The 13,843-nt window shown below is 35.3% G+C and overlaps 1 protein-coding gene across 1 annotated transcript in view; it reads right to left on the bottom strand.

Moving 5' to 3' along the window:
• The window catches only part of LOC111504663 (very long chain fatty acid elongase 7), a 68,110-nt gene that overhangs the window by 27,585 nt on the left and 26,682 nt on the right, over positions 1–13,843 (bottom strand). The window contains exon 2 of the mRNA XM_023159334.2: positions 1,246–1,317. Coding sequence (XP_023015102.2) covers positions 1,246–1,306 — 61 coding nt within the window. The 5' untranslated portion in view covers positions 1,307–1,317. The remainder of the gene's footprint in view (positions 1–1,245; positions 1,318–13,843) is intronic.

Genomic DNA, 13,843 nt, shown 5'->3' with positions numbered 1-13,843 from the left:
AAAAGAGAAAAAGAGAAAGAATATAGTAGTAGGTTGGAACCCATTGGAGAGGGAAGAACATATGACAAAATTCATTCACGGGCGATCTGAGAACGGAAAGTGAAAGAGGGTGAGTTTTTAAGGGTAACAAACGGTTAATCTTGATTTCCGGCAAAACTACAAGTCCTATGGAAAAAAGGTGAGTAGCAAAGTTTCAGGTGATAAAAAGATCTGAAACTTTTGTATTGACACTTTTTTCACATAACCTCAAGAATCATGCAAAAAACTCGAATAATCGATTTTTTGTTTTTTTTTATAGGCTACAAAAATTTTTTTTTCCTTTTCAAATTTGGTGAAAACTTACCTTTCGATTTTCCAAATGCATTGCAATTTTTTGCATCTAGAATATTAAATTTTTCCCCTTATTTTGATTCAATATCGAGACATAATTTTGATTTTGATTGTCTAACTTATCAATAGGAAAAACGTCTCTAATTGCCTTTGTGTAGACTTTTTTGAAAAGTATTTTGTTCATTAATTTAGCTTTAACCCCATTGTTTACTGCAATTTGCTTGATGATATTGAGTTCTGTATTGAAATTATCTATTAAAAGAGGAACATTGACTTTTCTGTAGCAGTATAAAATTGCATGATTCATAGATTGGTCAATGTTCCTCTTTCAATAGATAATTTCAATAAAGAACTCAAGTCTCATCAAGCAAAAGTGCATGACGATGTATCTCTGTAGTTGTTCGTAAAATAATTTTTTGCTGCGAACTGGTTTATTTTGGGCAAAAAACCCAAGAGACATTTTTTGTTAACAATGAAACAGGCTATCGGAAATAAATCTTTAAAAGGTAAACAAATGATAAGACAAAAAGTTACATTGGAAATAAATTTTAGGGTTTGCGTTTTCCACCCCTTACAACTATGGGGTAAACCAAATAAATTTCTGGCTAAGTGCCTTTTTGGTAGTACAAAACGTCAGGTTAGTTTCAATATTGTAACTATTTTAGTGCTTGTGAAAAAAATTGTTATACAAATTTTATGTACCCCCTTTAAGGGACTGTATCTTAACAAGGGATGCTCCAATGAAATTTCTTTATATGAAAGATCCTATCTTTTTTTCGATGAGGAATCACCTCCTTAAATGTTTTACATTTATTTAGTTACACCCTGTATTGATATATTTCTCAAATTAAGTGTGTGGAGATCTTCTTAAAATAACCCCCTTCAATTTATGTATAATATACTATTTGCACTCACCACTTTTGTTGTCCATCAAGTCATGATATCCATCAACCACATATCTGATGTAATGAGTCATTCTGTATAATACTGAAACAAAAAAATTGAAATCAGATTACACTGAAAAAAATGGCGTCACATGTTTCAAAGGCCTAATAAAAATACTGATCAAAATGTTTCCTGTGTGTTATAATTTTAATACTGGTTGAGCACATGCGTATAGGTAAGTGACAAATATTACAGTACAAAGTAGACGGAAAAAAAACTTTTAAAACAACCTAAAACAATGGTTGTCATGTCCAAATATTCAGATTGCTTGAAGACCTATACGAATAATGTAATGTAAGTGATAATGATCATGTAAGCAATCAGTTTCTCAGTTTTCAACTATTCGAATTTCTAAATGACATTTATCAACATGTCTTTCATACAAAAGAGGCAGGAAATATTATCTGAAGACATTCATCGACTTCGTCGCATTCCGATTTGTTAACAGCGTTGAAACAACGTGAACTTCCTTGCCAGGACAAACCACACCTTCAAAGACCAACCATTTCCATAATGATTTACTGTCTTATTTTCCTACATGATCGTCAACACAATATTTATATTAATTCCGTGCCATATGTTCGTACGAGCCTTGCAATAAATAACAAAAAAGCAACCTTAGCATACTTACCCACACTTTGAACTATTTGTTATCTATCTAACGGTATTGACCTCCAATTTTCGACAGGACCGTTGACCAATACCCCCTCAGGAGATTTCGGCAATTTTCCAATCCATCGGATAACCTTTGGAATCTATTGTGCGTGACATTAGGTGCTTGATTGCTATTTTAATTATGATTCCATTATTGGAAATCTTCCGAAGTTAATGACATTGGAATTAGGCGAAATTGAATCACCAGCTGAAAACGGGTTTCTGGAAATTTGTCACCGTCCAAAGATATAATGTATGTTTCCACGATCTTCATACTGAATTGCTTAATTTTCAGTAGTCACTACAGAAATGTTTTCACCCATATTAAAAATGAGTCAAAATAAATTCCTGGCTGTTGGACCAAACTGACCCAGAATCTGTTTATCCCACAGGAATAGCTGAAACATTGGTCACATATAGAGCAAACATATCCCTAGGCTTCCAGATTCTACACAGAAAAGAGTTATTCTCCTGAGTGAAGACACAAACATTTATACTCCAGAACATGGAAAGAGGAGGTTAGGAACCCGAACTAATGAATTATCCCAAGTAACTGAGGTCATTCCTCTTGAACGTGAAGTTCTGAAAACTCTATCTCAATTAACTCTAGCCATGTTTTGTTGGAAAAAATAATAAAAATAATAACTCGATACAATACAACTCGAACTCGATACGATATAAGCGTAACTTCTCTATGGCCTGGATCGATTACCGTAAGGCATTTGATACAATTTCGCATGAGCTCATCTTGCATTTGCTCAGATGCCTTGCGGTACCTGACGAAATAGTGAGATGCGTTGATCAACTGATACAACTCTGGCGAACTCGCTTCACCATAACATCTGGTCAAGCAAGAGTCCAAACAGGGTGGGTCACTTTCAGAAGAGGTGTATTTCAGGGTGATTCCCTCAGTCCCATTCTCTTCTGCATCTCACTATTGCCATTATCCGTTGCGCTCAGAAATACTCGAGGGTATAACTGTGGCACCCCCGGAAACTGGAGGCACAAGGTCACCCATATGTTTTATATGGATGATCTTAAACTTTATGCCTCTGGAGAAAAGGATCTTCATCAGTCCTTGAGGATGGTGGAAGAGTACACGCATGCTATCGGTATGAAATTCGGGATAGACAAATGTGCAATGGTCCATCTCAGAAGAGGACGATGCGGGGACTATGGAGAGGATGTGCAGCTCATAGATGGAAGCATCATACACCATCTGGATGCCGGAGAGACGTATACTTACCTCGGGGTGGAACAACGCCACTTACAAGAGGTAACAGCAGTGAAAAACTCTCCGCGGCATGTATCAGCACAAGTATCAGATCTGGTCACCGGAACTGTCGGGGAAGAACATAGTTGCTGCAACAAATATGCATGCCGTTCCAATCTTACTCTACTCGTTTGGAGTAGTGAAGTGGACTCGGGAGGAGCTGTATCAACTCGACGTAAAGACCCGAAAAATGATGCATGTCTATAGGAGTTTGCATCCCAAATCGTCCGTTCCACGGTTGTACTTCGCTCGACAACAAGGAGGCCGTGGACTTTTGAGTTTTGAGTATGTACATGACAGAATGGTAGTGGATACAGCCTGTAAAGTCGTCAGGAGTTCGAATCCCCTTCTCTGAATGGTCCGTGACCATGAGAGAGCAGGAATTGGAGCATATCTCCTTAGGGCAGCTGCCCGAGCAGCTGATGAACTCGATATAGTTTTCGACACTGAACGAGGTGACCACAACTCTGTCACCGAGTTGGAACCCGTTCAGCAAAAAGCTCAGATAAAAGCCGCAGATATCACCTTACTTCTTCGGAAACACAAGGATGAGCCAATGCATGGGGTCTTCTTCAATAACCTTGGAGAGCTTGACTTATCAAAGCACCTGACGTTCGCTTTTCTCAGGTCGAGTGGGCTGAAGTCGGAAACTGAGGGGTTCATCATGGCTTGCCAGAATGGGCTCTTCAACACCTTAGTCTACCGCAGTCGCGTGATGGGTATAGAGGTTCCTGACACAAGGTGCAGAGCCTACCGCGAAGCGCCCAAGACCCTAATGCACTTGCTTTCAGCATGTCCAGCATATGCGGTCTCGGCCTATATCCATTGACATAACGTGGCCTTAAGAGTGCTATATTACCATCTATGGCACTCTTACGGTACTGACGAGACACCAATGTTGCTCTACGCTCCAGGAAACTATTCGTTCCCCACCCTCAGGCTCATACAAGCTAATAAGCCTGATGTAGTTCGACCACCAGAGACGAATATCGTCAGAAAAAAGGAGAAACAACGGATAAAATATCGAGATTTTCTCTTCGAACTCCGCAGATTCTATCCAGATCACTCTGTCAAGATGGTTCTTCTGATTATTGGAGTCCTTGGTGGAATGATGTTCTCTCTACTCTCGAATCTTAAAATCATACCGGTTTGCCGCACTAAGGCAGAAATCTTAGCCGCACAGATGCAGAAGGCTGTCATTCTTGGCTCACTGACCTTGCCTTGGGCACATGATTCTCGGACCCAATGATCACTTACCCCACGGTGTGGGGAGTGGTCATTGGTTGATAATGCTGGCGCGCCCTCCCGAATGTATCGGGGCTTCGGGGGATGGGGCCTGACCAGCGCACGCTACGGTGGAAAAAAAATAATAAATGGGCTTTATTCATTGACATATACATTGACATGGAGAATGAAGATATAGAAGTTGTCTGGCGTAGTGATCTTGAGGTGTTTCGGAAAATCGATGTGACACCATCAGGATATGATTTAAACTGTGGTAATCATAGATTATTCTGAACTTTTTCAAGGACAAAATACGAGCACCGCAGGAAAATCGCCAAGACTTAGGAGCGGAGCTCCGTACATGAGAATAATAATCCAAAGAAGGTATGATCTGAGCTTTATAATGCATCAAAAGTTGCTGAAGTGTGTACAGTTTTCTGGTTCGGAACAGTGTTCCAAGCTTTTGAGAAGCAGCCTTTGCAAGTCCAGCGACATGATTGTGCCAACCAAGACATATCAGTGTCCATTTCAACCCTCAACAAAATTATCGAAGCAGAAAGCGGAATTGTTTGTCCTGACATTATTATATCCAGTGCGGAGACATTTATCTTTTTGGAAAAACCTGCCTGGGTTCTGAATGGAATGACTGTGTCAGTTGTCGTTAGCAAAGCAATATATTGGAACCTTGGTTTTCTCCAATAAGTTATTGATAAACAATAATAAGAGGGTTGTAGACAATATGGATCCCTGGAGAACACCAGCGTTGATGGTGAGGGTATTCGAAAGATATCCATCAACGGTCACTTGCAGGGGTCGTTTTTTCAGGAAGCTGAAGAGCCACCCCCAATAATGATCCGACAAACCATAGCATCGAAGTTTGGCCAGCAATTCCTGAGAAAAGTGAGTGACGGCTAATCTCGACTATTCTTGGATCCATTTCGTGTGAACACAAATATTACAAATGAGTTAATAAAGATGATTACTCAGTCGTTGAGCTTAAGCAAGAATCATCGAGATGAAAATATAAAGAAATTAACGCGGATTACAAATCAGCCTCCTATAACGTGTGAATTTATTGACAAAATGTATTTTCCCATATTCGACTGCGAGAAATGATGCTATAGTCGTACAAGGTAAGAGTTGCAAAAGTGATTGTTACTAATAGAAATTCAAAATAAATGAGCTACAGTCGCAATTGCGTGGTAGAGTGATATAACAATTTAGGTAAATATTGGAGACTACTGGGTGTGGTAATTTTTACAGAACTTTCAACAAAGGTCTTTGGCGCCCAAGGTTATTGAACCATATGGAATATTTAATGCATACAGGCTGTTGCAAATTTCTGAAATATTGGTGTATTACTTAGAATTAGTATGAAAAATGTTGCACAAAACCTTAAGTATTTACCACAGACGTATGCCAAGATTAGCAGATGCATCATCACTCATTATTTATTAAGGCAAGGTGTGGAAAATGTATGCTATGGTTTGCAAAGTCCAACATCTACAAAACATCAAAACCCAGTCGCTAATGCTAGGGTGTTTTTCTTGTTCTGTATACCTCTAGAAACTTTTAAATGACAATGGGCTTGTTTCATTATTTTTAGTTCATAGTTCACTTGATAGAAATTTTAAATTGAAAAACAGTGCACTTTGTTTCATCTCTCTAAATACCGTAGTTTTCCCGTAATTAATTATTAAAAATCGAATGGTAGGGTGATGACGTCACGACCCTATTACCGCTTCTTGTTCGATTGACCAATAGAAACAATAGAAATAATCAACATTGCCAAATCGTGAAATTTACGGAGCCTATAAAATTATCAATTTAATTATGGAAGTGTATATGAACCCGTTAACGTTTCAATTAATGAAAAATTCTGCACATGGAATAAAATGTACACGATAAATCATGTTTGGAAATAAGTTCTATATCTAAAGTCAGTACACAAAGTTGATAGATCACTAAATATTTACCTAAACTTTGATTTTATGCATTATTTAATAATATACAGTGATGAAAATCAAAAAATATAGCAAACTGGATTGAAGAATCATTTTAAATATTCAATTTATTCTACAATCCTCAATCTGTACAACTGCAATTTGTTACAAAAAAAAATGATTCCTACATACATACCTCTTTTTAATATAGCTACTAAATTCAAGCTTATAGGCTCGCTTGGGTAATCTGTTGAATCTTCCGAAACTTGACAGGAAGGTTGAATGAAAAAACAAATTGTTCCTACACGAGCTGTCAGCTATGAAAAAGTTGAAACTCAATGTTGCAAAAACACTTCTTAAATGATTTCTTTAAAGTTTCGGAGGAGTAGAAGAATTGTAGCTCTTTCTTTTCGATACTTCATTTTTTTTCTCACCATTTTATCCTTTGGGAACCTAAACTCATTATATGAAATAACTCATCTATAAACCAATGCGCTTTCTGTTTTCTTGTGCTTAATATTCAAATATATCTCTAAAACACGTTTAAAACACACACAAACTAAACTCGATAAAAAAAACAAATTGTTCCTACGCGAGCTCTCAGCGAAGAAAAAGTTGAAACTCAATGTTGCAAAAACAAGCAGAATGGATCCGAAAGAACCAATAAATTGTGATATGGGTACTCAATTAAAATTTTCTGTATTTATTCATTCATTTTTCTTTAAGAATAAAGCCAAATAAATATACAATAATAAGATCGCTCCAAGCCACGAATCAAGCATAAAAATGAACAATAATATTTGCCTTGATAACTGATATAGTACAGATAACTGATATCTAAATATGATTCTGTATAGAATTAATCGAGCTGTATTTTCAAATGGTTTTCGAATGCTCATGAACCCTAATAAAATAAATCAATTATGCATTCATACTACCCACCAAAAATAAGAAATTCAACGTTACTGGTATATTAGCCATATTGTCATCCAGTCAGCCAGCGCCCTCTGTAGTGTATGCGACAATGTACTCTTTCTAATGGTTCTAATGGTTTCCACAAACTTCGTATTTTTGTTAAAATAATTTCAAAATGAATGTTGAGTCTAATTTTGTTGAAACTGACTCACGACAACTTACCAAGAGTCGATTTTGAAGTGATCGATGAATTTTACTTGAAAAATTTGCATTTGGTACCAAAATGAAGAATGAAAATATACCACCTACTTGAAACGGTAGGTGGTATATTTAGTAGGTCCCTTTTATTTATATGACATTCATTTCAGACTTTGTCTTTCATCGAAGGATGGAAAGTTTTGATTTAATTTGTATTTTATCTCGGCCAAGGAGCAGTATGGTGGTTGAAAAGAGAAGCAAAAATATGTACAGTGAAATGTAGAATTACTCCAGAACATATCAATTCAAAAATAACCTGAAAAAATATTTTCCGGAATGTAAACTAATGACAAGGAATATGCAACAAAATAGGCACCCGCCGAGACCTACCTTTTACAAAAAAACGTTCTTTAATTAGATGATTGTAACAGTTGTATTCAACTGAGTTGACAACAATAACAACAAAAATGGCGTCTGTCAAAATGGATCAATTTTATTGGTCAACAGACACGCGGCCAATTTGAATCCTTGCTTTTCGAATTATTCTTTTTTCCTCAAATATAAAGAGATTTTGGGACCGATTAGGCTTCATAAGTATAATATACCGCTAACTCGATCAGTCTATAAGCAAACCAGTATCATTTTTCATAGCATGAAACAAGCCCATAAAAAGAATTCAACTCTGACTACCGCACTTGCCCTGTAGAAACGGGGTGAGTGCATAACGGCCCAGCAAAGTGCTTCAACTTTCCATCTGTTTCTTCCACGTGCACAAGATGCAACTTCCAACAATAATTTTTCATTTTGGGATCCCAAAACTCATCAAATTTCACACCACATTAGGGCAAGAAAGGTGCGAAATAGAAACACAATTGAAGCAAATTTAATAAGAACAGTGAAGACAAAACTTCAGAGTCAGATCAGGAGTATATGAGTGACCAGTGGTTCTTGCCTTAAACCTTTTATTGGCCAAAAGGAAAGAACCAATTCCCGAAGAATAAAAAAACATAGAAATGGTTTCTTGAATGGAAAAACTAATGCCAAATCTGCTAACCTTCTTTTGATAGAGCGACATGAGTTCAATCACGATAATAATGTATTACACTGACAGAAAAAATGGTAATAAAAACTGGGAGATTATTTGAATATTTCACTGATCGATTTGAAATATGTCCTTCAGTGTTGAAACTATCGTGTTTGGTTATATGTATCATTTCGCTCAAAAACCTCTTAGATAAATATGGTTGCACATCCCGAATAGTCAGATTTTCAAAGTCAAAAATGTGTCCATGTTCTCTTTCATGTTCAAAAAGGACTGTGGGGGTTTTTGATATATAGTTTCTTAGAGTCTCTAATGTTTTCTGAAACGCGTGTTTTAAAATGTCGTCTAGTTTGACCAACATAGCATTTGGTACAGCTCTCACAGTTCAAATTGTACACTATGTTGGACTGTTTGTCTTGAGGTGTTTCAGTTGTTTGTTGTTCACTAAGTAACATTCCAAGTTTTCCAAATTCTTTACACATGGTATTTTGTGATATTTGATGTTGACTCTTTTATTTTGGGAAAAAGAACTTATTTCTTCAATAATTTTTCGGATGAGGGCTCTTGAAAAATTATTTTTCACTTGATAATGTTCGATTAATTAAAGATTTTTTTTATGGAACTCAGGATTGGAAATGGCAATTGCTCTTGAATTTGTTATTTCTCCAATCCACAAAAGCTCTTTGTTATTGGAATAGACGTCATGGATTTTCTCATGTGTTGGCCACTTGGCCATATATTTTATTATTATCATCAACTATGTCTCGACATTTCTCTTACACTCAACTTTGTGCAACTCTGATATGATTTCGTAAAATTTTCCCGCTTTGTATACGTATATTCAGCTTGAAGAGTGGGCAACACCGCCTTGCGGCATTCCTGCGCAATCCTAGATCAGTGAACATTATTGTTTTTTTATTTAAATAAGAGCGTCCAACAAAATATTTAGTAAGATGCAATTAAATTAATGCTCAGCACATTCATTTTCACTTACGATTTCGTTGTGATATTGGAGACGTTTCTACGCTCTTTGTTCTACTAATGCCCACTTATCATAACAACATCTGTCACGGTCGCGAGGCTTTTCCATTAGTCACTTGTCATTGGCGATATTTCCTTAGACTTTTATAGGTTGGCATTTGATTGACCCTGACTAATCTTACCCAACAGTGGTGAGTAGGGGCTGATGTTGTCAGGTTATACCATTATTTGAAATGATTGCAACTTATTTAATTTATTCAAATTTTTCCATATTTGAAAATTTACAAACTCAATCCAATATTGTTGCTTTCAGTGATTTTTCCAGTGGAGTGTACGTGTTCTTCTTCTCTTTTTTTATGGTCTTTGCTTCCCTTTGGCGCAGTAGACCAAGTGGAGTGTATACTTGAAATCTAAATCATTTATACATTAAGATCACAAATGCAATAATAAGGTCTCGTGAAGGAACTAGACATCATCAAAAATGATCTTCAACGGAATGGCTACTCCAAAGCGATGGTAGAAAAGACTTTGGCTAAAAGACAGCAGGAGCCTCGCAAGGAAGAGAAGCCGTCACAACCAGTGCTTGCACTTCCCTACATCAGAGGATTATCGGAGAGGATAAGAAGAATTGGTTCCAAGTATAACATCATGGAATATTTCAGTAGTAAACTACTCACTGTAAATCTAAAGAAAGCCATGCACACACCTTTCACAAGTTACGAATCAAATCTACCCAACTATTCATCTATAGCTGTTCGAATATCAGATGATATAGTACAACTCAAATCAACCAACACAGTTAAATATTTAGGTATTACGCTTGACAGAAACTTGAAGTGGAACAAGCATATAAATAATCTGATGAAAAAACTGAGATGAATGGTATACATATATCTTGTTTAATTTTTTCTTCTTCTGATTATGTCTTGTGCGAAAATCAATATAAAAATGTCCATTAACAGTTCTTATTTATTTTTCGAAGGAAAACTAGTTTATGTTTCTTTTTATGACAAGATGATGCACAAATTTTCAATCAATGTATTTAGCATTTTCAAATCAAGGGCAATGAAATTCTGAAACCCTGATGAAAAATTTCAATAACCCAGTAAACAAGGTTGAATTCTAGTTCATCTGCAAACCTTTCATATTCTATGAATGCTCAGAATGTAGCAACATTCACCCAGATGTAAAATACATATATGGTTATAAAACTCATCGATAACCTGTCTTTTATAGACATCCCAAACTGACCTTAACATAAAAGTCTGAATAATTCAAGCTACTATTCTTGCGTAACATTTTTTCTTAGGCGACACATATTTTTATCTAATGATGATAATTCATTCTGATTAGAAAATCTCGATAATGGCAGTTGCTTATTTGCGGTGTTTCGTGGATGGCATAAAATGAGTCGTAAATAAAAAAGGAGGTTAAGGTTGCTACCGATCAGCGGAGAAACTGGAAAATTAAGGGTCTCTTTGAAAGATAAATGTAATATTAATAATTATAGAACCATTACTCCTCCAGAATCTCTCATTTCTAGTAGGAAAGAGAAACTTAATCGAATTGAAATGTTGCCAAATTTCACAGCAACTCTTCAACCAATCAGAACAATGCCAATTGTGTCATAACATCATGACCCGGCTTTCATCTGCTATTTTTGAATATTTGGAGAATACTTTGAGAGAAGTCGTTATTATTAATTCAAAATGTTAATTTTTCACCATAGCTGCTGGAACATAAAACTCAAGTGATTATTTTTCAACAGCTCATTCCTATTCATATACATGGTGACCTTCTTCACGTGATACTGGTGCAAAAGTTTTGTGAAGTGATCTAAAAAATGAATTGAATGCTTTTTCTTTTCCCTAAGAGCATTAAAAATCAAATTTTTTGTCATAATCATCACAAATGACACCTCAAATTCATCCTAAGGGAATTGGAATGTTCGTTCCAATGGATCTTTCTGAATAAGAGTCGAATAAAATTTACTTTGGTATGATTTAAGTAATTTTTCAGAGCACTTAAATGCTTCGAAAGTCAAGTCAAACAGAAAACATTTATTAGCTCCGAGGAAATGACAGGATAGACTATTTTTTATAAATAGCTTATCAATATTGATGGTTGTATCATCCTGTAATTTTTAGATGGCTTTCGGTGACAAAAAAGCAGCTAAACTTGAAAATTATGACGGCAAATGTTATTCCAAAGTTGGCACTGTTTTTGGGGATACTTCCATAAATGAAAACTAGTGAACTGACACCTCTCCATTTCAACTGTTTTCACATGAATTTCTATTTCACGAAAAGTCAAATAAATCTAGTCTGAAAATAAAAAAACGCGTTTTCTACTACTCCATCTTGATACAAAAAAAGATGAGGGAATCTTCCAAAGAAAGGAAGGAAGTAATCAATTTGAAAATAAGTAACTCTATACATGGATGTGTAGATCATGCAAAGAAGTAACTTTCAGACACAAACTGAAAGAAAGTCCTCCTGAAACAGCTACTTTCATATAAACATTGAATTACACGAAACAAAAAAAATTTTTTCGAAACAAATACTTCTATATGAACACTGAATTATACAGAAGATACTTTTCTCTACTCAGTTTGTATTCCAAACATTCGTTGTGAAATGAATGGTAACAAATTGCACTTACATGGAACACTGTCATCCTCACTGGTATACATCGATGTTGCACCGTAAGACACTTGCCCTAAGGCTCTTCAGTACCAAATTGGTTAACATTATAGAAAATACACACAATTCACCCATGAATTACGAATTATGTATTCACTTCATTTTCCTTTGACATGTTTCCCCTGATAAATTCATAAAAATTGAGTGGTACGAGATTTATTTACTTCCCTCTATTGCTTCAGTGTCTTCGTGTTAGTTTTTTCACCTCGCAAATAATAATGTTTATGGGGAAAAATATGTAAAAAACCTCATGTATTTATGCTTCATGCATTTGATTTCACTTCATTTTTCTTTGGCATGTTTCCCCTGATAAATTCATTAAAATTGAGTGGTACGAGATTTATTTACTTCCCTCTATTGCTTTAGTGTCTTCGTGTTAGTTTTTTAGCCTTCACCTCGCAACTTATTATGTTTATGGGGAAAAATATGTAAAAAAACCTCAAGCATTTATGTATTATTGAAGGTCATATGTCAAACTTTATATGGACGAAAGCAATATTTATTTAAATGGAAAAAAGTTAACATCGTTTTGAATTAAAGCAAATATATTCATACATATCAAAACAAGCTTCAAATATCAAATCATAATATATTCAAATTTGTGTGCTATTGCGGTATAGGACTAAAAGTTTGACATTTTTATTTCCAACTTTTACACTATTTGACTAACAGTAAGTTTTTCAGCTATTTCTCATTTTATAGATAATATAATTGAAGTTGCGCTATGCGAAAAAACTAAGATATAATTAGAAGTGAATAATAAGAAAGGGAAATAATTCCAAATAATAGGTGAGTTAGAGGATTACACTATAAAACGTGTAATACAATGAATACAAGGTTTGAATTTGCCGCCATTTGTGCAGTAGAGTGTTGGCAACCCTAGCTTACAATTAGTGAAAATTTATTTGTTTATTTATATTTATATCCAAACAGACCTATCGGTCTCATTACATGGATAAATTAAACATTGTAACTTAATATAAAAAAGAAAAAAAATGCACACTGCATCAATAGCACACATAAGAGCATTATACACTCCAAGTAATAATGCAAGCAAATGCTTAATTCACTTTGTGAGAGAGTCCAATTCAAATCAATCATTGCATTGAAGTTGTTGGCTAGTCGAAACATGGTCACAAGAGGGGCCTTAGTAGTTGTTACCTATCGAGGTATATTGAACATAGCTAGTGTTCGGGTTCTGCGAGGAGGTATATTGAATTTTATGAAAGCTAACAGTTCAGGAGAATTTATTATATTGTTAATAATTTTGTACAGAAAAACCAACATGCAAAGGGTTAGTCTATGTTCCAAAGACAAAATTTTAAATTCATTTCTCAAATTAATTGTTCGTCCTGTATTATAATCTGCTCTAGTGTGATATTTTTTAAAATACAAGTATCTCATAAATTTATTCTGTATTTTTTCAACTCTGAAGTATTGTCCGACTTTCTCCTGACCATATTATTGAAGCAAATTCTAATTTATGCCTAACCAGTGTATGGTAAAGACACTTGATTGTATTAATATTCAATTCAATTCAATTCCTGTTTTAAGAAGCTCTCTATAGCAGATGCTACTCAAGGACTGGTCTACACGCTTAACAAATTCAACAACAACTAATGTATTAACTTGGTTT

This window comes from Leptinotarsa decemlineata, unplaced genomic scaffold (genome assembly GCF_025532065.1).
Source record: "Leptinotarsa decemlineata unplaced genomic scaffold, Ldec_3_MD MMD2_tig00001064_RagTag_RagTag, whole genome shotgun sequence".
Lineage (NCBI taxonomy): Eukaryota > Metazoa > Arthropoda > Insecta > Coleoptera > Chrysomelidae > Leptinotarsa > Leptinotarsa decemlineata.
Note: the sequence above shows the minus strand (reverse complement) of the source record. Positions and strands in the feature narration are given on the sequence as shown.